General features: G+C 40.7%; 1 protein-coding gene across 1 annotated transcript in view; it reads right to left on the bottom strand.

Annotated features, from left to right (window-relative positions):
• prpf8 (pre-mRNA processing factor 8) overlaps positions 1-24,769 on the bottom strand; it is a 43,293-nt gene extending 18,524 nt beyond the window's left edge. Inside the window, exons 1-21 of the mRNA XM_038814202.1 lie at positions 24,615-24,769; positions 21,461-21,565; positions 20,780-20,948; positions 19,014-19,178; positions 18,280-18,498; positions 15,922-16,134; positions 14,281-14,406; positions 12,787-12,892; positions 12,357-12,667; positions 10,759-10,948; positions 9,676-9,795; positions 8,276-8,410; positions 7,597-7,726; positions 7,232-7,428; positions 6,275-6,481; positions 5,717-5,880; positions 5,447-5,573; positions 5,132-5,324; positions 3,966-4,153; positions 1,669-1,907; positions 775-921 (exon numbers count right to left, since the gene is read on the bottom strand). Of these exons, the coding sequence (XP_038670130.1) occupies positions 775-921; positions 1,669-1,907; positions 3,966-4,153; positions 5,132-5,324; positions 5,447-5,573; positions 5,717-5,880; positions 6,275-6,481; positions 7,232-7,428; positions 7,597-7,726; positions 8,276-8,410; positions 9,676-9,795; positions 10,759-10,948; positions 12,357-12,667; positions 12,787-12,892; positions 14,281-14,406; positions 15,922-16,134; positions 18,280-18,498; positions 19,014-19,178; positions 20,780-20,948; positions 21,461-21,554 (3,440 nt within the window). The 5' untranslated portion in view covers positions 21,555-21,565; positions 24,615-24,769. The remainder of the gene's footprint in view (positions 1-774; positions 922-1,668; positions 1,908-3,965; positions 4,154-5,131; positions 5,325-5,446; positions 5,574-5,716; positions 5,881-6,274; positions 6,482-7,231; positions 7,429-7,596; positions 7,727-8,275; positions 8,411-9,675; positions 9,796-10,758; positions 10,949-12,356; positions 12,668-12,786; positions 12,893-14,280; positions 14,407-15,921; positions 16,135-18,279; positions 18,499-19,013; positions 19,179-20,779; positions 20,949-21,460; positions 21,566-24,614) is intronic.
• Positions 24,770-27,181: the final 2,412 nt, after the last annotated feature.

The raw sequence follows: 27,181 nt of genomic DNA, 5'->3' as shown, positions 1-27,181 counted from the left end.
CATTATAAAAGAGCCCGTGAGGGACAATAAAACTACTGAATGATCTTTTTTAAATTAGAAAGGTGTTTTTTGGGGCAAAACGTCTATATAACGATTTCCTTTTGACCATAAAGTCTACCAATGACATTCCTTTATGCACAATGTTAATATTAATTTAGTCAGTTCTTTAATAAAAGCGACAGCAGTGCATTTTGTAGCCTGATGTTTTGTAAAGATTCTCTTCCTTATTTCATAACCAATAGGGGCACTGGGGCCAATAAGATGTAAAATATTCCATGAGAAAGGAAAGAGAAAGGACTGCCTTTCCTATCCTCGGCACTTCACAGTCAATTAATTACATTGAAATGATTGCCTCGGTTACAAAGGCTAATTTGGCAGCTATTTGCACACAGCAACGTCCCGCAAGCAATAAAGATAACTAGCTAATTTGTTTCTGGTCGGGTTGGTTGAAGGATAAATGCTGGCTCGGTTATTGGGAAACTTCCCCAACTCTTGTATGAAGAGTCACGAGATCTTTTTCATTCAGGGGGTTATGGTTCAACATCTCATTTAAATGACCACAACTTGTCAATGGTGTGCTAACTCAATGTTGGACAAAAGTGTCAGTTTGTTTCCCCAAGCTTAAGAGTGGAATTTGAATTCACAACCTTATTACTTATTCACATGGACTGAGTTTGAAAGACTACATTACAGGTTGTGTAAATCAGATATGGCAACCAGCTAGCAAAGGTTTCCAATGATCAACAATGATTAGGTAATATTTTTGACACTTACAGGTTGACATCGTGCTTCATAAGCCTCATACGTGCATCTCTTGGCCAACACTTCTTGTTATTGTACCCTACAATGTTCTCATTGTTTGGATCGGGATGTTCAGTAAGGTAGCGCTGAATCAGGTCTCTGGCTTCATCAGCTGAAAATCTGTACATAAAGATTTTATTACATGCGTTTCTTGGTCAACACACAATTGCTGTTAAATGACCTGCTGGAAAGGTTTTGCTTTTGAGGATATTCAGTGAAAACAGGATTAGACTCAGAACGTAAAAAATCCATTAACATGTACGTGTCAATATTTTTTTGGGGGGGGGGGGGGGGGGGGGGAGGAGATGGTATTCAGGGGTGTGGGGGGTTGTCCCTACACATGGTTGGCACAGTGGTTAGCACTGCTGCCTCACAGCTCCTGGGTCCCGGGTTCAATAATCCTGCCTCAGGTGCCTACCTGTGTGGAGTTTGCACTTGCGCACAGTGCACCGGTTTTCTCCCACAGCCCAAAGTTGTGCAGGTGACGGGTCAAATGGCCTCCTTCTGCACTGTATATTTTATGATTCTACGTCCCTAGGGGGTCCGTACAATAGTTTCCCAGAAGTTAGAAATGGTTTTAATCTTTCTGATCTATTCTGGGTTAACTAGTGATGTAATCCAGTCGGGACCCTCCGAAGTTTGCGATTTAGTTCGCATTTTCAGATGGCTCCCGATACATATCAATAGCCCTGGGGAAGTTTGCACTTATAGGCAATTGCCGTGCAAATGTTACATGGTAATGACCGAAGGGGATTTCCCCATTGCATGTTTTAAGTATCCCATTTATAGATCATTTGTTACAAAAAGCGACAACCCACTTAGAACTGTGTCTTAGACTGTGCCTTGGTTAAGGAAATACTTTCTTACCTGAAAAAAATGTGAATACGCTCAATATATCTGCAGAAAAGTCTGACAGGATGAGCTACTTCTGTGGCAACGTCCTGGTAACTCAGAAAATCATTTGGCATTTGCGGTGGACCAGCCATTTCACTGGCTCTGTGGAGACCCAATACAAGCAGATCCAGCACCAGCCCGTAGTACTGGACAATAAAGGAGGCAAACTGGAGCCCTCGAATAATGCCATAGGAATTGGTGTGGTTCATGTCCTTTTGTATAAAAGAAGAAAAATGTAAAGTCTGGTCTAAAAAATGTTCCAAAACATTTAAGAAAGCTACAATCAAAAAATAAATGTACTTGTACCGTCAATAATGCAATCTAATTCAGAAAGCACTTGATTACAGCAGTAAAAATGATAAACCACTGAATTCTTGGTGTATACCCAATTACACACCTCAATGGCCTCAATTGCTACTGCAATTCCTACACAATCTGCACTAATCGAGTTGAAGCCTTGAACGGTACAAGGCATCAGGAAGTGATCTTATAAACTACTTCAGCTCCATTCAACATAGTAAGAAAGCATACAAAATCCTGTGCTTTATAAAATAGGGACAGAGTACAAAAGCAAAGAAACCATGGCAAATATTTGTAGAACACTGATTCAGCCTTACCTGGAATAGTGTGTCCAATTCTGGACGTCACATTTCAGAAAGGGCAAGAAGCCATTCAAATTGGGGCCCGGTTTAGCTCAGTTGGCTAGACAGTTGGTTCACGATGCAGAGCAAGGCCAGGAGCTCAGGTTCAATTCCTGCACTGGCTGAGGTTATTCATAAAGGCCCTGCCGTCTCAGCTTTGCCTCTCGTCTGAAGTGTGGTGATCCTCAGGTTAAATCACCACTCGTCAGCTCTCCCCCTCAAAGGGGAAAGTAGCTTTTGATCATCTCGGACTATGGCCACTTTACCGTACCTTTTTATTTGCCATACTGACCAAGGAGTTCCTCTAAATCCTCAATCAGGCTGGCAGACAACAATGCCCAAGATCAGAGTGCTGTGTCAAAGTGGGAATATCTGCATTCATTGCATACGCTAACAGGTTTGAGGTTTATTGGACTGAAAAGAGTCAGTCACTGCAACCATGGGGAAAGCCTACATGAACGACAACCGTATCCAACAAACAAAATCTAGATACCCTCAGACTCGCCAGAATCAAATCTCAATAGACTGCACAGTATTGCATCAATCAATTTTGGTTGAAACTCTGCAAAAGCATACAATCTGTTGCTGAATCTGGGAAGATGAATCAAGAAAGCAATAGGCCCAGCATCAACCAAATCAGCTCCATTGAAGACAAAGTCAAGGATGATCATCACTGAACCTAGAAAGCAGATGGAAAGGTGGATAGATCACCATCTAGAACTCTACGTCACAGAACGTTGTCACTGAAGAAACTCGCAGCCCCATTCCAGACTTTCCGGTCATGGAAAAGCTGGGCATCAAGCCCAGCACAGTAGTGCTCAACAAGGCCATTGACAGTCTTGCTATTGATAAAGCCCCAGGAAATGATGGCATTCCAGCTGAAATCTGAAAGCTTCTGAGGAAAGAAGGCTATCTACCTGGATTCCTGGCAATATTTTTTCTTTCTGTGAGAACGTGCACAGCTCCGTCACTTACAACAGAGCAACTTCAGACACTTTCAAGAGTGGCATAGAGGGCCCTGGCATCAAATATTTTCCATACTGCTTTTAGACACTTTCAGCAACTCAAATGAGGGTGCCTAAATGCATGCCAGAGCTGACAGCAAGCTGTTCAATCAGGCAAGACTACACACCAAGACTAAAGTGTATAATTTCCTAGCCCCCGAGTTGCTGATCATGCCATGTTGATTTCCCATACTGAAGTTCACTTGAAGCAGCATACAGACCTGCAAGGAGATTGGACTGACAATCAGAAGACCAAAGTTATGGGCCACGATGTAACGACTCCACTTTCCATCAACATCGACAATATTACTCTGGAGGTCGTTGACAGCTTCACATAGCTTTGATCAACAATTACTGGTACTGTCCCTTGATGCCAAAATCAGCACCAGGATTGCCGAAGGCCGCAGCTGTCATGTCTAAAAAAAAGTCTAAAAGAAATGAATGCCTCCCCACCAGCGACATGGCTGTACCTACATAACAAGCACTGCAGTGGTTCAAGGCAGCACACTACCAACTTCTCACAAGGTAATTAGGAATGGGCAACAAATGCTGATCTATCCAGAGATGCCCACATGCTGCGAACAAATATATTTTTTACAATCAGCATATTAGAAACTACGCATACCTTATAATTGATGACAACGTTGTTCTTTGCTGTCATGTAATCAGCAATGTTGTGATCCACAATGAGACGCAGCAACCTGTTCAGCAAAGTCAGATCAATTTTCTCATACATCTTCTCAAATCTGGACTCTAACATGACATTGCATTCACCATCAGCTGTCTCCCACACGTCCTGAAGATTGTTGATGCCTGTTAAGAAACCATTAAATGATGGTAAATCTTAACACTAACCAAATGGTGTTCGTATAGATTTCTAAAATAAATCAATTCATATTGGGCGGTATTCAACACCCCCCCCCGGCCAGGTGGGAGAATCGCTGGGGCACCGCACGAATCACACCACGACGCCTGGCACCCGCACGCGATTCTCCCACCCCCCCCCACCCCCGAAAGAGGCGCCGCGCGAATGGCGCCGGGCTGCCTGGAGAAGCGGCGATTCTCCAGCCCAGATGGGCCGAGCGTAAACGGGCGAGTCCCGCCGGTTCCACCCACACCTGGTCACTGCCAGCGGGTACTCATCGCGAAGGCTGGGGGGGGGGGGCCTCCGATGGGGTCTGGCGACTCGCCGATTGGCAGGCCAGCATCTTCCCCCCCGGTCCTACTTCCTGGCAGCCCCAGAACCCCGGCGCCATGTTGGTGAGGGGCCGGAGCGCTCCGCAAAGTAACCACGCATGCGCTAGTTGGCACCGGCCCAACTGCACATGCGCGGAACCCAAGGCGCCGCATCTTTTACGTGGCACCGGGTCTCTGACACCACGCCGAGGCCCCGCCCCCGTAAACCGCACAACGCCCCTACTAGCCCCACGGAGGGGGGAGAATAGGGGTCTGGGAACAGGCGCAGGAGTAAAACACTCCGGTTTTTACTCCGGCGTCGGCAGTTAAGACTCCCGTTGGGAGAATCCCGCCCTTAGTTTTATATCGGTTTAGCTTAATAGGTTAATTATCCCTTCAGATAGATGCAATTCAGTAGGTCCATGATCTTAAAGTTTTTTTCTGCACTACTCTATGGAACAGGTCACAAATAAAATGATACATAACTGCTTTGATTAATTTTACTAAATGAGCAATTGACTGTGTAGAAACTGAAAACCCAAATATACATTTTGACTGTTATTTTGATGACAGTTACTTGTAAACAGCAAGTTTTAATGGGTAAGATGAACGTACCCTGGCACCACTTGTATACAAGTGATGGAGGCGGTTCTGTATCAGCTGGCTTAATCCAAGGAGGGAATAGCCTTCGCTTGTCAGCTTCATACCACAAGTACTGATCAAGGTAAGCATCAGTGATCTTCTCTAATGGTTCAACATCATAAACTGGCACCAGGTGGCTGTACAAATCCATGAACTCAATTCCAACCTGTCATTGAAGGAAGGTTTAAAAGAAAATTAATTTGAAGATAGTGAAAATGTTTATATGCAGTACAGTATGCATTTATTTGGAACTGGCTAGTACAATCTTGAATTTATATTTTCACAAACCTCTTTGAAAGCTCTCTGTGTGAGCAAGTGTCGTTTGATCCTGGATAAAGCCTCATGAGGGTTGTCATAGGCCTGTTCAATTAAACCCAGTTCCTCCCTCTGTGACTGGTTCAGCCTTGATTTCACACTGAAATGAAGTGCACAATATCAAAGAACATTGATTCCTTTTAAAACTGTTAAATTTCAGCACATGTTGCCAGGCATAAATAAAGCCAAGTCTCACATTAATCTGTTAATTTTTCAGTTTTACCCTCAAGTATGCGCATTTACCTGTAAGCTTCTTTAAGTCTTTCCAGAGCCAAGATCAGAAGTTTTGTATCGTGCTTGTAGGAAAGAGGGGGGAAAGGAATTGGAGAGAAGCGCCTGCTCTCTAGCCAATGCACAGTGGTGGTGTAGATGGCAACAGCTTCTTCAGCAGTGATGTAGGGACCATCCTAGCCGAGAGATAAAGATTTTAATACTTCCAAGTAATTAGACCAGACTTGTTGACAATTCTTAAGCTTTCCGAGAAATTGTTATTCAAATGAACAAAATCTCACCACACTTAGGTTATTATTAATACTTCATTAAGAAATGAAGGCAACTAAGATTATTGAAATACTCACATTTTGATGTAATTATTTAAAACATCAGTACTGTAAAATACTAAGAAGCAACACCATAACTTTCCACAGCATTTTCTTGACCATTAGTAGTAGATATAAACGCAGTAATTCGAACATTGACATTCTTACTAATCAGTAAGAAGGTTATGATAAGCTATTCATATTACATTTTAAAGATGTTCAGCAAAACAAATTAATATTTTTCAAAAACATCCACGCTCACCTTCAGGTAGTTATGCTGTCTTTCCTGTTCTGCCTTCAAGTACAATCTGGTTAAGCGACCCAAGTTCTTCTTGCACACAGTTTTGTCTACAGTTGCTCCACGACGAATACGTTCTCTGTTGTAATGAGCAGTATTTGTCCACCAGTCAGCTTTGGCTTTCACGTACCGAAGGATCATGTTCTCAATTGGAGTTGGCAGACCTGGAACCTATTAGAACAATATCAAGCCTCAGGTGAGATTTATTTTCTTATATATTTAAACCACATAATTACACATAAACTATAAGACAACTACTAAATTAATGCACACAAAAGAAAGTGTGCGCACTCTTGTTTAAATCAGAGGTTATAATTAACTCTTGAACAAAAATTACATCATGCCCATCCCAACAGCTTCACCAATAAGAGAAACTGGAAGTTGAACGGAGCACAAAAATGTTACATTTAAACACACGAGCCAAAATTAAGAATTTATCAGTCCCATAAATAATGACATTTTTTGGGGTAAGCATAGGACTCCATATTTGATATTGGCAAACTTAACAACATAGAAAGACTTCTACAATTGCAAAGGGACTATTGGAGAAAGGCGAGGCGTGGATGTTTTAAAAGTACATGTGAGACTTGTATACGGCCAAGGATTCTGTGCTTGCCTGGACAACACTATTCAGACAACATAAGACCATAAGTCATAGCAGCAGAATTAGGCCACTTGGCCCATCGAGTCAGCTCCACCGATTCAATCATGGTTGATATTTTCTCATCCCCATTCTCCTGCCTTCTCCCCATAACCCCTGATCCCCTTATCTTGAAACATCTTGAAACTAAAATAGTTATCCTATTTTTTATTCAATTACTGCTACAAAACACAGAAGTATTAGCGTCTGAGAAAATATTCTCCAACAGCATATCCTTGTTTACAAGTATTAATTAATGGGCTTATTATTCAAGTACATACCTTCCAAGGAATATTTGCCTTCCAGCATCTCCAAGCTTCACTCAAATGCTGCAAGATTGTCCTGGCCTTGTTTTGTTTGATTCCTTCAGGCATCATATCTAGGATATCGTGCATAACAGCTGCCCGTAACTCCAGGTCAAAGTGAGACTCCACACGCTGTTTGGTCACAGTCTTAGCTACCCCTTTGGAATGTCGACCTAGTTGGGGAGGGTTGAGAAAAGTTGGAGATTACATTGAATTGAGAGTGAACGTTTTACAACTGTCAACAGGAAGGAAGGAGATAAAATAGGTTAACCATTCAACCAGGCTTCCCCTTCGGAATTTGTGTGAAAGCTACATTTTCTAAAGACAAAAATTTTATTAACCTTCAAACTGTCTGGCAAGCAGGTTTCCCAACCACCTCTCTAACAGAGGAGTTATACCCCTCATGAAGAACAGCCACACTCTCCAGCCAGCAGCCCAGAATCCACAGCCTGGTCCTTTGCCTACTGGCCCCTATAAAATAAACAACAACAGGAGCAATTATTAGCAAATTAGCTGTGATCTTAAAAGTACATACATAATACCAAATATACACATTATATTTTGTACACAGGCTAGGTTTAAAACTGTTTCTTGGGAGTACAGAATACTGCCCTAATATGTTCTGAAAGAGTTGAATAAAATGGAGAGTTTAACCTTTATGGAACAACCGTAGCCTGGAAGGTGGCATTTCTTTTCCAAATGGAGAAGAACGAAAAAACAAAGGCATATTAATCTTTTGCCAAAACATTTGAAGTCGAGGCAGGAAAACCAGTACCTATACTCAGTTACTGAAAAGTATGATTTTGATAGGCAGTGATGGGGGTCAATGAAGTAAAGACATTTTTCAAAATGTTTTATCAAAACATCACAAAATTGCTAACAATATTATAAGAACAAATTAAAATCACATCAACACCCTGGATCTCGGACAGATCAAGCCCAGCTCCATTAAAATTCACAATGGTAACATAACACGTTTTTGTAATTCAAACTTAAACAGTTATATAAAACACTGCTTACTGTGTTAAATCTGTAATAGATAAGGTGCTTCAAATCTTTACACATTCGGATCTGTCTCATCAGCTTGTACTTATACCTGTACATTCCAGTCAGTTGTCCAACATGTGCAAAGATATATTGCAATCCATCTGACAACTGGTGACAAAAAAACAAATCAAATTTAATTTCATAGATTCAGAGTCTAGTTATTTCAAAATGAGCCAAGAAGTAATTTGTTCCTAATCTATATAACACATTTTTGTGCACATGTACACAAAATCTCTATAGTGTAAATTGGATATTAGGCCGGGGGAGGGGGGAAAGAGAGAGAGAGAGAGAGAGAAAATGAATGAAATGAAAATCGCTTATTGTCACGAGTAGGCTTCAATGAAGTTACTGTGAAAAGCCCCTAGTCGCACATTCCGGCGCCTGTTCGGGGAGGCTGGTACAGAGGGAGAGAGAGAGAGGTTAGACTCATCCAGAGTCCTGCTCAATGTTATGATTTAGACTCAGGCTCAAATGCAACATAACTGCTCCAGGGGTGCAAAACTATTTTCTTAGTCATAGCCTAAATACACACCCAGAATGGTAGGCTCAACTCGTACATTGATTCCTATCCAATACACTAAATTATAGAAATGAATAACTTGTATTCCATTTAAATTATTTTTATAGCGTTAATACATTCAAGTGATTGCGTGTGTTGCCAATAGAATCATTCTAGTCTATTTCATGATAATCAACGAATGGCAGATCCTTGCAGTACACTAATAACTGATTCGTCCACTGTGATATATATATATATATATATATATATATAATGTAGCAATTCCAAGATAGAAATCTTGGAATTTAGTTTCTTTATGAGTATTATTTCCAAATTAAAACTTTCCTTGCAAAATCCTTTTTTTAAAAAAAGGGGCAATTTAACATGGCCAACCCATTGACCCTGCACATATTTGGGTTGTGGGGGTGAGACCCATGCAGACATGGGGAGATTGTGCAAACTCCACATAGACAGTGACCCAGCCCGGGACCGAACCAAGATCCTCTACGTCGTGAGACAGCAGTGCCAACCACTGCGTCACAGTGCTGCCCTCCATTCAAAACCCTGAAGGTCACTTAACTTAACAACCTAGTTCAGACCATAAGACATATGAGTAGAAGCAGGCCAGTCCATCGAGTCCGCTCCACCATTCAACGAGATCATGACTGATCTGATATAATCCTCAACTCTTTTCTTGCCTTATCCCCATAACCGGATACCCTTATTGATTAAGAATACGTCTATCACAGCCTTGAACATACTTAACGACCCAGGTAAGACCAAAAGACATAGGTTCAAGCAATGATAAGTGTGTGCACAATATACTTGAAGTAGTTTCTGCATTTACAGAAGTTTCAAATTTAAATTGATGTACCTGGAAGGCATCCACATTCCCCAACCTGTACTGTACATGACTGTCAACAACAAGCTTTGTCAAGCGTAGCACCTCACGGCACAAATGGAACGCATTGCCAAATCTGGACTTCTTACGTTCCTGTAAAAATGAACAAGTTGGTAATTTTTCTACACTGGCTTTAATAACCACAGGAATCATTCAACATTTACTTTTGCACCTTCAGTTGAAACATCATAATTTTCATTCAAAGAAAACAAACTTTCATAACCTCCTGGCTTTATGGCCAATGTGATGTCTGTGAGCAGCAGGTTGCGCACAGAAAATATAAATGACAGAATATGGTTGGCCTTTGGGAGAACTTTCCTGCTCTTAACAAGGAGTGTCATTGAATCCTTAGTCTAATAAGAAAGATGGGTTTAACATTGCATTGAAAGATGGCACATTCAAATCTCTATTCTGAAATTTATATCAATATTCTGAGGTAAGAGTGTTGTCACTCAGCCAAAGCTGATGTTGTTTGAAGAGACTATCTAGGAGGATAATTCAACTCAGTTCACCGAATTATAAAAGCACAAGTACTTTGGAATGTTTTGAAAAAATGGAGCCAAGCTTTGGGATTCCATTAGTGGTTACAAATAACAAATTTCAATTTTATTTTAACCACTCTCTTAAGATTACATTGTATGAACATGAATTCTGATTCAGGCAAATTACAGTAAAGAGAACATTTTTGTTCTTCTAACTTACCAAAAACAGTTTTGCCTAGAGCCATAGAGTAATAGAGCCGCAACATAAAGTGCTGTGGTTTCAATAGCAAAGACCCAAATTCATAGCAGTTTAATTAGATAGTTTCAATAGAAGAAAAGAAACCATCTAAGTGTTAAAAAAAACAAGTCCAACAGGTCAACGGATATCAGGACAAAAATAACTGTCCATTGCAGTAATTCTAAAAGAGCTTTAATATTCATCAACTGAAATTTTTAAAAAATACAATTATCCAGTGTCGGATTGAGTTTACCAGGTCTCCTCCAAATCATAATTGCACTGCCAGTTGTAGAGACTCTACTAAAAAGCTGAACTAGCGCTCAAGATCATATTTACCTTAGTAGTGAGGGTTTTGACTGGCTTCAGGTTGAAGTTGTAGTCTAGATGCAGATAATTCAGATTCTTGCGGTGGATTAACAAGTTCAGCATGTTGTAACCTTGGCGACACACCTGGAGGCCCACCTCTACCCAATCAAGTTTGGTCGACTGGAAAAATTTTGTTGATTTGAACGAACGGAATAAGTACCTGAAATAGGAATAGTGAAACATAAGCATTAAATTGAGAGTAGAACGAAAACCTCAACGCCTTTTCTTCCCCAATTAAAAGCTTATTTTACCTTATAAGAGGCCAGGCCAGCCCTGGGATATTTCTCTGCCAGGGACGTGAACCACTTTTGCGTCATTGTCAGGAGATGCCTTGAACCAACGTGGGAAACGGGCCCTTCTGTTTTCCCAGACAACTAAGACATGACGGGCAAACACATTTACAGGATGTTGGTGTCCATTAAAACTGGGAATTGTTTGCCCATCTGACTAAGATAGTATGATATATTCTTAAAAAACTCAGCAATAGGATTGTGAACACCAGCAGATAGTTGTTGTTCATTGCAAAACCATTCTTGAACAAAGTCCATAAGAAGTGAGATGAGATAATACAAGTAGCTCTGTTCACCGTAAAGGTCCAATATAAGCAGGTAAGAATGGCACATTTAGCCAGCATATGATCAGAGTAGAAACAACTACATTCAGCATTTCTACCAGCCATGTATTACAAGTGTTATACCATGCAAAGGAGTACTTGCTATTGAGATTGAATGACCAAAACAGAAAAAAATATTCTATTCTCCAGCATCAACATCTATCACTATGTCACAAAAAGGAATAATACTCTCTCCTATTTTGTACAGGAGCCATTCACTAGTTTTATCCAGGAGGGACAGTTGATTTGTTATGCAATTAACACTATTCAGTGATTAGGACTAGAAAGGTTATGACAAGGCCAATCCAGTTTCCTTTGTGAATTGGGCGCAATCAAGCTGCGCACTGGTCCTCAAATAACAGACAAGTGTCAGGCAATCAAAGACCCTGAAGCCTTTATCATTTGCTTAAGAAACAAATTATTTTGCACCAGCACTGCTAATCATTTGGTCTTTTTCTCCCTCGTCTCTGTGCAAGCCTGGAATTTCCTCTACCATTATTATCTACATGGGCGGCACAGTAGCACAATGGTTAGCACTGTTGCTTCACAGCGGCAGAGACCCGGGTTTAATTCCTGGCTTGGGTCATTGTCTGTGCGGAGTGTGCACGTTCTCCCTGTGTCTGTGTGGGCTTTCTCCGGGTGGCTCCGGTTTCCTCCCACAAGTCCTGAAAGACGTGCTTGTTAGGTGAATTAGACATTCTGAATTCTCCCTCTGTGTACCCAAACATGTGCCGCCGGAATGTGGCAACCAGGGGATTTACACACTAACTTCATTGCAGTTTTAATGTAACCATACTTGTGACACTAATAAAGATAATCACTGATCCTCAGAATCATCAAAGCTGACAACTTACTCGTCATTAAACAAATAGGTTACAGATGCAGAATATTGAATTTTTCATTGCATTGGTTTCCAGTCTTTGAATAAAACAAACTTATAGAATATTCAACCAACCTTTTCTTTTGTGCTTTGGGTGGTCTGTGTTTAAGTGCATTCAGTACATAGTACTTCAGGAGTTTCTGGTAAGAAACCCTAACTTTGACTGGCTGCCCTGCTGGACAGTGCTCACGGTACCAGTTCTTAACTAACGGAATGTCCAGTGCTCTCCTTGTTTTTCCAGACCTCAAGTTAAAAGGTCTTGGTGCCCAAAGCAATGCTATGCCATTAGCAGTATGATCAGAATACAAAGGAGATTCTTTCAGGAATGGTTCCATGCAATCAGGAAGTTCAAACTCTTCATCGTCATCAGGTAGTGGTTCCTGGCTCTGAAATGAAATGCAAAAGCATGTGACAATCCTTTGTTTATTGTAGTTCTGCAACTAAACTGGTTAAAAAACATAAATTAATTGCAATAGCAAGACTATGCTAGTTTAGAGTTGATTACCTTAACAGAGTGTCTGTGAGAGATTGGATTAATCAACGGGTCAAAGTAAAACGCTGGCAAATCTGGATCTTCAGTTTTAATGAACACAACATTTGGTGTGTGGTACCTAAAATCCAAATAAAAGATTACGTGAAGACTGATATAACAGCAAACATCAAATTTAACAGGCCCCTCCTCTAGAATACATGATTCTGTTGGGGAACAGATTCATGGATGTGAAAAGGACTACTCTCCAAGTGCAAATCAAGACTGTAATTATTGCGAGGACGATTTCATCACTTGGTATCACACCAACGCCAACCATACCATTGCTTAACACCCATATATAAATCCACTATCAACAAAGTTCACTGGATTGCAATCAGAAGAAAGATGACTTACTTTGGCCTCCAAACCTTTGGGACACAAAGCCAATTTCACACCCAGGCTCCTATCTTAACCAAAATCTGCTTAATCAGCAGAAGCATTGAGACCTTCTGCTCAGTATTATGCAGTCATATTTTTATTGACCGAGCCACTGAGAATTTTATACGTCAAATCTTCTTTCATAATTTAACAGTTCAATGATCAGTTAATTTTCTACTCTCCAAGTCTATCTATGTCTGCATAACTTTTAAGGCAAGGTAGTTTCAACGGAGGCCACTCAAACCTGATTTAGACAGTCCTGCCAGGTGAAAAGAATCAGTTTCAGGTACAAAAACCTCTATTTCGACAGCAGTTTAATGCACTTCCCAAAGAAAAAAAAAGTACATTTGCCTGTTTGCTGCAAATAACAATAACATTTGAGACAGACTGGATTACAAGGAATCATGAGGATGCGCAGGTGATTTTGTTTTTTTAAATATAAAAATAAATAACCCAAGAATATAATTGCAAATTATCATTAATTATATCAGCAGCCACAATGAATCAAGCGGTAATATTAAAGGGACTACAATGAAATACTGGGCCTAAACTTCCTAGTTTCTTAGAAAGCTGATCCCTTCTCGCCTGACGCCAACAAAGGCTGGGCAAGAACTGTGTAGGGCAGCAGGCTGAGGGTCTCAGTTAAGGGCTGCAGAAGTAAGGAGACCACACCCCAGCATTAGCTGCCATAAAGAAGCCATTCAGAAGATAGAGAAAAACAAAGTTTGTAAGGTAGGTGGGCTGCAAGACAAGCAGAACCACCCAAAGTTTGCAATTTAAATCATACTTTTGGATGCTTCCATTTCCAGGCCAATTTTCCAGTGGAATTTTGAACTTCCCAGCAATCCTTGGCTGGGGACTTCCGGGGGCACGCCCGAGCATTTCTTTCGGGTACACCCCATTACAAGCCTGGACATTTCGAACTATTATTGCAGATCAGAAAAACTTACTGACGATGGGTGTTTCAAAAATTCTCTATTCTTTTGGCCTAACTGATAAATGCATATCATTTATCAGGAAATGTATATACTTATGGTACGCATTTTAAATCTAGGACAGGCATAAAATGGTTTACACTTGGCTACTTACCAGGTGAGATGAACATGATGGGGTAGGTTATTGTACAGGTATGGGAATGCTATTTTGTATTCTGTTCTGATTGGTTGTCTAATGATGATCTTGTTGATGTCATTGAATTCGTTCCAGTCTTCATCCCTAACGGAGGCAAACAAAATTCAAACGATCAAAGCTATATTTCAATTATTTAACTGGAAACCAATTGCATATCATGAAATTCATAGAGTACTGATCTCCTGCTTTTTAAAAATAGCCCAGCGCAAGCCAAGCGATCTCAAAAAAACATTCGAGTCAAAACGCAGAACTCTCTCACTTTTTTTGAAAAGGAGATGCAAAGCTCAACTTCTGATTTCCCCAGCCACCTATTCCCAACCCATAGCCAGGAGGAAAAGCTCCCGTATGGCGCAGGTCAGATCAGGAATCAATTAGGCTGGGACATAACTCTATAGTGATAGCTTCGCCATGACACTGTGTCCTAATGCATAATGCTTACACTTTTCTAGCTTACTATTACTACATAACAATGACAAGCTTAGTTATGTACAGTAGTTAGTGTGAAATCAGTTCATTTCTATGCTGCAAACGTATTTACTCAGTCAACAAAATATGTGCAAAACCTTATGAAGGTGACCGCAGAATGCTGCACTAATAAACATTAAAACAATCAAAAACCATTTAATAAGATACCACCTTATGAAAATTACAGCAAATGTAATAATTAGCATGTAAAATTGAGAAAGGAGAAACGTGACAACATAGCTGGACAATTGGAGGAAAGAAAGCAAAGGGGTAAAAGTAATCCTAGAAAAACCTGAAAAATCTGTTTTTAAAAAAGAGATTCATCTTATTTACTGTATACAAATACATTAACTGGGCAAGAGGATGCAAAGTCATCAATTGGGAAATAAAATGCAGATTCAATGGTAAAATTTTACAAATGTAGAGACAGAAAGATCTGGCCATATAGGTACACCAGTGATTGAAACAGTGAAAAGGCCATTATAAAAATTGGAATCCTTGACTTTGTACAGGAGGTAATGTTGAACTTGCGCAGGGCTTCCATTTAGTTGCAGTTTTGAGTACAATGCAGTTTTGGCCACCCTACTATAGAAATGATATAAAAGCAGTAGGGAAAACACAAATGAAAAGGCATAGCTTCATCAAAATTAGGTTACGAACGTGACTAAAGCAATCCGGACTTATTCAGGAAGGTTAAAGGCTGAGCTGACTAAAGTCAAGATGATAAAACTGATAATTTATGAAGATTGTGCCTGCAGGCCAGTAAAGTGGTAGTGAATAGTAAGAAAAGTTAATGGGAAGGTTTTAAATAATGCCTGCATCGAGGGTAGTTAGAATATGAAATACTGTCTCGCACACACTGGATGAAGTGGAGTGCATAAATAATTTTAAAATAAATATCTGAACAGTTACAGATGAGAACAAGCAGGAAAGTAGGATTAAATTAGATGGTTCATGTGTAGGAAAAAAGGTGATGAGCGAAATGGTTATTAGTGCAGCATTCTCCGGTCACCTTCATAAGCATTCAGTGGTTGTAGTGAGCCACTGTACAACTTAATAGAAATACCAATGGCAAGCTCCTAAATTCACTGTTCACTTAATATCATGACACAGGATTCCAAATGAAGTACTTACTGTAGATTCACATCCCGAACTAGAGGCTCAAACTTTGGTCCACCTGGAATTGCCATGTTGAGAGCTTTGGAAGTAAAAAATGCTTTCAGATCAAACAGATAGAAGTAGTTGTCATCCACTAAATCAGTTAGCAACTGATTAGCCAGGCGATAAAGAGTGGACATCATTGGCAAAGTAAACTGCCAGCGACGATAAGTAGATCCATTCACATACCTAAATTGGGACAAAATAATTCTCAATTCAAACACTTTCTCAGTGTACAACCTTAATATTATAGTGAATTGTGATGTTTGAACACGGATATGTAGTTGAATGGGTTAAGATTTTCCTATTTCAACAAAGCAGCTTTAATCCAAAGCAATTCTTCTAATTATAGAACAGACGAAAAAAGGCATTCACAAAATCAAAGTTACTGACGCTGAGCATTTCATTACTAATAATGAGGTATAAAAGTAACAAAGAGCCATTTTTAAAATCACCCTCAACATGTTCCTCTCCTGAAATGAGTCGTTTAATTTGAGAATAGAGTCCAGAGGTTCCAGTAATATTCTGGTACTTCATTAGTGGTCAATCTTCACATGCAAGCCAAACAGTTAAAATGTTAATATGCTTTTAGATCATGGAGGCATCACCACGAAACCTAATTTTGTCCTCACCTAGAATGCCCTCATGTCTATTTTCTAGCGGATGATGAAGTAGGACCATAACTGCTAAAAAAAAAATCTTTTTTAAAAAAATTGTATTTTACTTCTGTGGGCGACAGAAAGAATTGGGCTTTACCGCATTTTGTAATGAGCTAGAGTTTGTGGTCAGTGGCAAAGGAGTTTGTTGCTGACCTCAAAGAAAACTTCCCACAAAGCTTTGGAAGCTTTCTTTTTCCCAATGGTAGTTTAAATTTAGTGGCAAGTTAAGGGGATCAAGGGACATGGACCAGCAGTGATGTCAGCAAGCAGGCTATCACACTGAATTATTTTCAGACAGCAAACCAGGAAGTAAAAACCACAAATTATTAGCACTTTGAATTGGGTAACAAAATAAATAATTGAATTTAAATCAAAGCTTATTGTGTTTAAATCGAAGCTCAAATATCAAGTCAAACACGTTATTTTTAAAATCTGGACTTTGTCCAAATGGAGAGATTTCAAATTTCTCAAATATAGAATTACCTTTTCACGGTCAGCGAGGGTGCTAAGCAGTAATGATGAACTTAATACACAGTTAAAAACCCAGTTGCACTTCATTCAATAAGGTGCAACTTTCCCCCCAGTTTTTGTCAATTCACCGATTGCTTCAAGGTTGTTGAGGGACCTCAACAGCACTCCTCCAGAGTGCAGAATCGCCGACAGCAACTTTGGATTTCCTCGTTATTCTATCCAAGTGTGAATTTCTGAAGTTGCTGTTAGTTTCAGTGGAGTAATGACAGCGACCGCCACTATATATCACAAAATCCAGACCTTCTATACATTAGTTCTTCCCACAATTTTGTCCTACTGACAAATTTTTGCACTTGCAATAAATAAGCCTAGTAAATTAATTTAAATCTGTCAACATCAATTTTTTTTTGCACCAAATGGCAAGGTTGTCAAACATTATTACTCTTAAACGCCAACACATCAACTCATATAGAACTAAAGAAAAAAGGCTATGGATTAACATTCAATCGAGCAATAGGGCCAAGATCACTTCTTTTTCAGATGGAAGCCAATTACAGGCAAAGAGGGATCACTAACAATCATGAAACAATCTATATGCACGTAATTGTTTAGCGATTGAAAAATTTTGAATTTTCAAAAATATTCTGTGAACTAGTTTTTCTTTTCACCTGAATTGACAAAGGGCACTTTTGGAAGGATGGAAAATAACAGACAGTCTGTTTATCCTCTACTTCTGAACCTGTTACCTGTCAAAGGTAACTGTTCATTTACAACAACTGATATCATTTTCATTAATCTATGTTCATAACATTTCTGGCAGCTGGATTTTAATTTGCATTGCTCTCCAAATGTACTTTCTCAAACTTAAAATCAGACAATTGTTTCCGTATTATTTAGCTACTTTGCTTGGCCTTCAAACTTAAAAATTTTTTTTTTTTTTTTTAAAGTATGCAATTATTTTTTTCCCCAATTTAGGGGCAATTTAGCATGGTCAATCCACCTAACCTGCACATCTTTGGGTTGTGTGGGTGAAACCCATGCAGACACGGGGAGTGTGTGCAAACTCCACACGGACAGTAACCCAGCGCCGGGATTTGAATCCGGGTCCTCAGCGCAGTAGTCCCAGTGCTAACCACTGCGCCACATGCCACCCCCCTTTAATCTTTTATTACATCAAAGCACTGTACAAGACTCAAAGTCTTACTTTGGGTTGTCTTTCAGTGGTTGGTGATCATATAACCACTCAGCCACTGGTCCGTCCTCTTCCGTATCAAGTTCCATCTGAATTGCTTCGAGTGGCTCCACGTCAAGTATATTGTCTGCATAGTCCAGTGGAGGCTCCTCATCATCAAAAGGAGGAAACCGCATCCTCTTAAAATGTCGTCTATCACGTTTTTCACGTCTCATCATAATCCACATGGTTCTAATGAGAAAAGACTCTTAATGCATTTCATTACTAAAATGTCCTCTCCATGATAAATGCAACTCATTATCATGTGGCCATGGAACATAGTGAAAAATAATTCTGCTGAGATAGTAAATGTTAATTCAGGAAACATGCTTCATGGATTTATTTTTAACTACAAATTTTACTACTAGTACAATGGAAAATGATCTTCTGAATAAAAAAAATCCATGCAGATTGTTTCTTAAAGCTGAATGCAAGACCGTATGTTTTGTTGAGAACCCAATGTTCAACTTCAACTGAAATCCAGGGTTTGGAATCAGTAAGTATAATCATTAATACAAGGTATTGAGTCCTGATGTTTTGACAAAATTCATGTACCATTAATTGTGGAAAAAATGGCAGCCACAAAATTGATCATCCTTGTATCAACTAATTTGATCCTGATATGTTTATGGGCAAAACACAAAATACTTCAGAAACGCTGATACACTTTTGTTGAAAGCTCTTAAAAAATTCAGCATTTTACTTACCCCCACTGAGATATGTAAACTGGTTCAATAACCCATGGGATCTCATTAACAAATGAGATTGCACCAGTGATGTGGTACAAAACCGAAACATCCCTGATCTGCTCCCATGGCATGGGCATGTTCTCCAGTAGTTTCAGAACAGCATGTGGCATGTATTTCAGAGCACTGGAAGGGGCAAAAAGATAATTGTCAAAATATTCGTCTTAGTCAAACAGCCTCATTGTTATGGCAAGATTAATGATTTATGTTAATAATACACACTTTACATGGTATGTTAGGGAAAAAATCATCAATTTTAATTCCTCGGATAAACAATTGCCGTAACATTTTAGACAAGTGTCATATTTTGCTATAACTGGCTTGCACATACCAATTATTTAAACTGGAATACAAAATGACATGAAAGTTTTGAGAATAGGTATATTTGAAGCTGTTAAATAAACTCAAATATAATTTATAAGATTTCTAGCGATAAATGTAATACGTTCTGTCACAAGTAAACCTGTAATTTATTTTGGGGAATTTACTCACTGTCATATGTAAAAAAAGCTATTACTACTACAAACACGAGAATATAGAAATTTAAAATTTTCTTTGGTTTTGTATAGATGCAACTGAAAAAGACCGAAAGTCTCACTTCACTCAAGCAGTCTTTAATTCAATTCCTCCTTCCATCCCAACATATTGACTCCCATCACCAGCAAGAATTTTAGATGAAATGAAATGAAATGAAAATCGCTTATTGTCACGAGTAGGCTTCAATGTAGTTACTGTGAAAAGCCCCTAGTCGCCACATTCCGACGCCTGTCCGGGGAGGCTGGTACAGGAATCGAACCGTGCTGCTGGCCTGCTTGGTCTGCTTTAAAAGCCAGCGATTTAGCCAAGTGAGCTAAACCAGCCCATGGAGTAACAGTTAGAATCTACAGCCAACATGTCATTTAAAGACAGACCAAAACCAGAAATACTATTAAAATAGGGCTTCAGGATTGCAATTTTATAGTAGGTGGTTAATGCAATATCTACGTGTTCAATTTTGTCAGTCATTATAGCTTTCAGATCTTCATTCCTGCACTACCACCTCAGTCCCCCTACCTCCAACCAAATTGTTCCTCACAATAGTCTTCTGCACAAACCTAGTTACTTAACATATGAGCACGGGAGATCAAGGCAAATCCAATAACCGTGCAAGCATACATTAAAATTATTTACAATGTCTGGCTGTTTAATTATGATACTGTACATAATAAAAGGTTACTGTGTTGTAAAGTGTAAAACTACAAATCTGGCGACTGTAGCTTACTGGGCTCAACCAAGGATCTCGGGTATTTTAAATAATATTGAATTTTACCTATGTTGTGACTCCGGGTCAAGTGGGGCTAGAACTGACTGGGCACTAGCCCAGTGTGTCACAACATAATAAATTCTGGTCTAACCAGCGACACCCACGTCCTATAAATTATTATTATTTTATTGAAATCAAAATTAATGTTGGAGTATGAGCAAAAATCAAAACTTGGGAGTAAAGATATATGTTGGTTATTTTGTTTCTTTCCCTGCATTACTGTTGTCTTGCATTTTTCTCTTCAACGGAGAGGGGAGCAAACTGTTGTTATGCTCTGGAATATCATCCAAAAATGGATTAATGCTTTCTTTAAAATAGTAAAAAGCAGAATTCAACAACAAAACAATGAGCATCGAATCGCAGAGCATAATATCAGGCTCAATGTACAACTGCTATTGTTCGACATATTGACTAATTTTCTTACCCGAGGTAGACTCTCTTGTCATGTCTGAATTTGCGGTTTGTCATGTCACCATGGTCACGAATTATCTTTCGGACATGCTCAGGGGGCATGTCCTCCTTTTGAGCATCCACAAAACCAAACTTTCTCTTCTCAGCATATCGTTTAGCCTGAAGTTGCTGCCATTTCCTGGCTGGAAAAACAATTAAAAATTATGAAAAATTATGATATGAGGTGACACTAGAATCGTTATGATTAACAACCATCTCAAAAAAAGTGTCACAGCTCCTTAAAAAATGTTCCGTGACTTAAATCAATTGCTAACAAATGCTGGCCTAGCCAGTGACGTCCATGTCCCATAAATTAATTTTAAAAATTCAAAAGTTATGTTAGAGGATGAGCAAAAATCAAAATCTTGAGCAAATAACCCATGCACACGTAATTTGTCCATTACTTTGGCATTTTCCAAGCAAAGTATCTTATTATTGTCTTGCACTTTCCCCTTTCGCCAAGAAGAGAGCAAGCTGTTGCGTCAGACATTATGGTTTGCCTGTGAACACTATCAACCTACAACAGTATACAAAACATAAAATAACATTTTAACAAAGTACTTCAATTATGATGGGGAAATCATTCAGGTTAATACATTCAGAATTATACACTTTCTGTATCAGAACCAACCACATTAATTTAGAAATCTCTTGCCTTTCTCTTGCAGTTTTTCCTCAGACATGTAATCAGGTACAGGGACTGGAACTGGATTGGGCCCAGGTGCGGCCCTATACTGAAATGCTGCCATTTTTGTAGGTTCTGAGGAAAAAGACAGGGTTTAATTTATTTAATTATCTACAAATACATATGAAGAATTATAATTTGCAGATGGATTATGGTGAGTTGCCCTTTGCCAAGATGTTATAAGTGAGGTATTCCCAATTAAAATAATTTGGGCCATGCACATTCAGCATCCATACACTTGCTTGCCGAAAAGTTAATAAATAACTTCTGTACAGAAATGTCCCCCGGCTGCACGAGATGCTATGTGCATAGGTGGCTAGGACAGGGTTAATTTTTACTCCGATTGTAATGACATACATTCCAAACCAGTGGCAACATGAAGATCGATGGAAATTAAACTGGTTCTCATTAAATGTCAAATAGGTCTTCACATATTGATATTCATTTTCTCCCAAATTGGGTCGGCAATCCACCATATATAATCTACAATTGCAGATCTAAGGAACAGGAGAATTTACATTTTCAGTAAAGAATCTCCTTTGATGCGCAGATAAATACACGAGTATACCAGAACTACTGTCTAATTATCTTTTTTTTTAAATAAAACTTAGAATACCCAATTCTTTTTTCCAATTAAGGGGCAATTTAGCGTGGCCAATCCACCTACCCTGCACATCTTTGGGTTGTGGGGGTGAAACCCAAGCAAACACGGGGAGAATGCGAAAACTCCACATGGACAGTGACCCAGAGCCGGGATCAAACCTGGGACCTCGCTGTCTAATTATGTGGATATGCATGCAGCAGATGCTTTACTAATTTTCTTTAACATCCATGTTTGCAACTGCTAATACTTGAAACATCTTTTAAAAAAAATAAATTTAGAGTATCCAATTATTTTTCCAATTAAGGGGCAATTTACATGGCCAATCCACCTATCCTGTACATCTTTTATGGTTGTGGGATGAGACCCACGCAGACACGGGGAGAATGTTCAAACTCCACACGGACAGTGACCCAGGGCCGGGATTGACCCCGAGACCTCGGCGCTGTGAGGCAGCAGTGCTAACCACTGCGCCGCCATGCCACCTGAAACATCTCTTTCAAACTTTTCTTCTGATCTTTTTGAATGCGCAAACTGAAGTTTTGAACAATATTTTGGGGAGAAAATGGTTATGAGCATTTTTCATGTGACTCTTATTCCCAGTTATTACATCCCGTTCCTTGCATTTGGACACGAGCTAAAAGGTTGTGGATTTGACTTCCACCATGAAATCAAAGTTGATAACTTCATCTGATAGTAGTGCAGAATAGAGTGTGCTGCATTGTCCTTTGAATGAGTAACATCAAACCCAACACAATTTGAGGAGACGGGTGCAGTTCTTTTGGTGTCCTGGACAACAAACCTCTCGAGAACAATGGCACCAAAAACACAAACTGGTCATTCATGTGACTGCCATTTATGTTAACATTTTGACACAGAATGGCTGATTCAACTGTTTTTATAACACATGCATTGTTTTTATATATATGTGTATATATATATATATATATATATGAAATTTCAATATTGTACAGTGGTATCTAAAACCAATAAATATCAGCTAACTTATTTTGCCCAGCACCCCCAAGAGCATAATGGTATTTGAGACAAAGTACAAGTTACATTTACTGAAATGTTCCTTCTGTTTCATTCTCCATAGATGCTGCCCGTCTGGGTATTTCCAGCATTTTCTGTTATTTCAGGTTTCTAATATCTGCAGTATTCTGCTTTTATTAACTTCCACTGAGGGAAAAAATACCTTTCAATTTTCCACCAAATAGAACATTTATAGTCAGTGGGCAGCAGGGTGGCACAGTGGCTACCACTACTGCCTCAGTGCCAGACACCAGGGTTAATTACAGTCTCGGTGACTGTGTGGAGTTTGTATTTTCTCCCCGTGTCTGAGTGGATTTGCTCCCACAATCCAAAGATGTACAGGTTAGGTGGATTAGCATTGCTGAATTGCACTTTGGATGTGCAGGTTGGGTGGGGGTTACAGGGATGGGGCAGGGGAGAGGGTCAATGCAGATTTGATGGGCCAAATGTCCTTCTGCATTGTAGGAATTCTATAGCAAACATCTTATTCTGTTAGCTTTACATAGTTGCGAGTATATGCATACCAAGCACTGATTTAAACACACAAACTCACTAAAGGCCCAGCACAAAATGGGCTAAGCAATTGCAAAATTCCAGTATGCTTGTGGCAGCAGAGCATACAGTTTACTTGCATGTTGCTGTACCATAACCTCCCTAACTTTTAGAGGATACCAGGATTTCAGGAAAACTTTTCAACTTTATCAGGGAGAAGTTTTACAATGTTAAGACTTGGTTCAATTTTCTTCTGTTCCATTCACCAAATTAAATATAATTTAAGAAATGGCATACTTGAAAGGGAGATTAGAACCTACTCTGAAAACGTTACTAAAAATTGAATCATGAAACGTAGGAGATGGCGATTCAGTCCAACCTGCCTGTTCCAGCCCTTTGAAAGAGAAGCCAATGAGTCCCGACAAGTCTTCAACCACCAAACATTAACTGTTTCTCTAGACAGATTCTGCCTGATCTATTATTTTCTCTTGCTGCAGATTTCCAGCTCCCAAGTACTTAGCTTTGCTACCAATTAGTCCCATTGCCTTGATAGAGCCCTTAGATCTGCATTCCCCCCCCCCCCCCCCCACCACCCACCACCCCCCACAAACTTTAAGTGGAGATCCAATTCCCCTTTTCAGTTGTTCGGACCAATCTTCTCCCACTGGCCGAGATGATATAAACATGTGCCAGTATTAACCGTGTTTCACGCTGACTCTGTTGAGGAGGGAGGGCCATGCCATTATTTTCCATGGTAATTGAGGTACAAGGAAAAAGGAACAAAAAAAGAGGGAGAATAAGGATTGAACAGCTGCGCTTCCCTCCCCCTCCCCAGGCGTCGGCACTGAGATCCTGGGGCTGCTGGCGGTCCTTTCTGCAGGAAATCCCTCCAAGCGCCACAATGCAAACCCAGTAGGCCGCAACCCGGGCCCAGTCGGGGCAAGCAGCAGCAATCCCTCCCCCCCTTACTTCAAACACCCCCAAAACCCAACTCACAGAATTAACCCCGAGCGGCCTAACCGACCCCCTCCAGCTACGCGGCCAGCGGATGTTTAATCCCTCATCGGTGACCAGGCCTCAGGCGCCATTCACTCCGTCAGCGAGCTGCGACCGGATGTTGAGGGGCGGCAGTTCCGCCGCCGTGGCCAGCCTCCCATTGGTCCGGTGTTCCTGATTGACAGCCTTCCCCGCCCATACAGGACGCAGCCACCCCGGTCCCTGCAGGTAAACCACCTGTGAGGGACAACAGCGCATTGGAATTAAAAACAAAGCCGAGTGCCAGCGCCTGAGAGCCAAGAGAAAGAGAAGCCACTGCTTCACGGTGCTAACCTTTGGTGCTGAACAGTTCAGCTCAACACGATGCATCCTTCTTCCAGCCCACAGAAGGAAATTGGCATCTTAACATAGAAAAGGTGCTCCACATGGGAGCAATGGACACTTAGTCAAAGAGGTTAGCAAGTGTGGACAAAAGCTTGTTCAAATGAGGGAGATGGGTGGTCTTCAATATAAGGTCTTGAACATAGGAACTAAGAGCAGAAGTAGGCAATTCAGCCCTTGGAGCCTCCTCCGCCATTCAATCAGATCATGGCTGATCTCTTTCTGGTCTCAAAGCCACATCCCCACCTGTTCGCAACATCCCTTTAACCCGTTTTTAAATTCAGAAATATATCAAACACCCTCTTGAATCTTATTTAATGATTGTGACTCCACCGCGCCATGGGGCAGCGAGTTCCACAAATTCACCACCCTCTGCGAGAAGTAGTGCCTCCTCATCTCAGTTTCAAACCTACCGCCTCTCAACCTATAGCTGTGACCTATTCTAGCTTGCACCACAAAGGGGAACATTAGGTCTACGTTTACTTTATCGATCCCTTTTAATATTTTATATACCTCGTGATCAGATCTCCTCTCATCCTTCTAAACTCCAGCGAGTATAAGCCCAAACTGTTTAATCTCTCTTCAAAGTTCAACCCCTTCATCCCTGGAATCAATCTGGTGAACCTCCTCTGAAGGAGAAGCGGCAAAGAGGTTTAAAGGTGGGGATTCCAGCGTGCAGCAGCAGCTGGATGGCTGAAAGCACAGCCCGCATTGTTGGGCCAAGAGTGGGGCAATGCACAAAATTCCAGAATCAAAGCGACGGTAAGTTCTAGGGGCATTGTAGGGGCTGGAAGAGGTTACAGTGATTGAGATGCACAAGACAGGGAAGGGATAAGAATTTTAGAGATTGGAGAGATGCTGTGTGGTTGGCAAAGAGAATCAGACTTCTGGATGAGATGACGTTTACTAAGGCTGAAGGATAGGAGGCTGGTCAGGAGAGCAATAACAACTTGCACAGTATATTTATCTTAGGCTGTTGACCCAAGATGCCGCACTATGTTTAATTTAACATAGTTTACAGTGGAACAAACAAGAGGGAAGCATTCGAATTCCAGACTAAAACTTGGGCTAAAGAGGTAGATTTTAAGGAGGGTCTTCAAAAAGGTGGAGTGGTGGAGATGTAGGGAGGGAGGGAAAAGTTTAAGTTTATGCTGGATGGACGATGATAAGCCTGCCAAGTGACCAGTGAGATAGAAATAGATAATGTTGGACGTACTAAGGGTTCAAGGAGATAATTGATATAACTGGACCTGTCGGTGTTAAAGGCATAAAACAAATTTGTTTTACAGTGAAACTCTTGTTGACTAATTCCATATTTGCTGCTTTGTAAGCTTAGCAAATGTACCATCATTAGCTTTCTGCATGATTCACTTCTGCACAATTATCTGAATCCTTAATAAATCTTATCATTGAATTAACCTGAATATCACAGTCTGGCAGACAGCCTTTCATAGAGGAAAGTGGGAGTTAGGTGTTCAGCACTTATAAGGCACAATCTAATGGAAAAGTTTCTAAGTGTGGTAGTGAGCAGGAGTTGCCGGGTGTCTGCCGATAGCCGACCCAGCGAGGCCATCACCAGTATCGGTTAATTAGGGCACTTAATGATGCTGGCTATCACGCAGAGCTGATTCACCTGGACCGTGCTTGGCAGCTCCCTGCTCAGAAGGGGGAGCAGTTCTTAAACCAATCCTGCAAGCAAACCCGAGACAGCACATGTCCATGCCACTGTGCAGACCAGCCCCATGTTTCGGTGGTGCCTACCTGGCCTGACTGTTGGACATGGTGGAGTCCAGACGGCATACCCTGTTCCCCCTAGGGGGCTGGAGGGTCAGCCACAGAGTGGTCAGTGCTGCCTAGGAGGCAGTGGCCATGGTTGTCAGCGCGGACAGCGTAACAAGGAGGATGGCCATCCAGTGCCGCAAGAAGCTCAACGACCACCGGGCCACACGGGTGAACTGGCATCAGGCTCCTGGCACTGGTCCTGCCTGCCATCCCCGGCCTCCCCCACTGCCCAGATGACCCTGCAGTTGGCATCGCACCACCCCCCAGCACAATATTGCGCCTGTGCCCCAGCACATCCTTGAACCCACCTGCACACCATACCCAGCGGCTGTGCCTACACCTGACCGTCCCACAATGCATGAATCATGTGACTCATGATGCCCTCTCTTTGCCCCCGCAGGAGA

This window comes from Scyliorhinus canicula, chromosome 12 (genome assembly GCF_902713615.1).
Source record: "Scyliorhinus canicula chromosome 12, sScyCan1.1, whole genome shotgun sequence".
NCBI lineage: Eukaryota > Metazoa > Chordata > Chondrichthyes > Carcharhiniformes > Scyliorhinidae > Scyliorhinus > Scyliorhinus canicula.
This window is presented reverse-complemented; position numbering and strand designations above follow the sequence as displayed.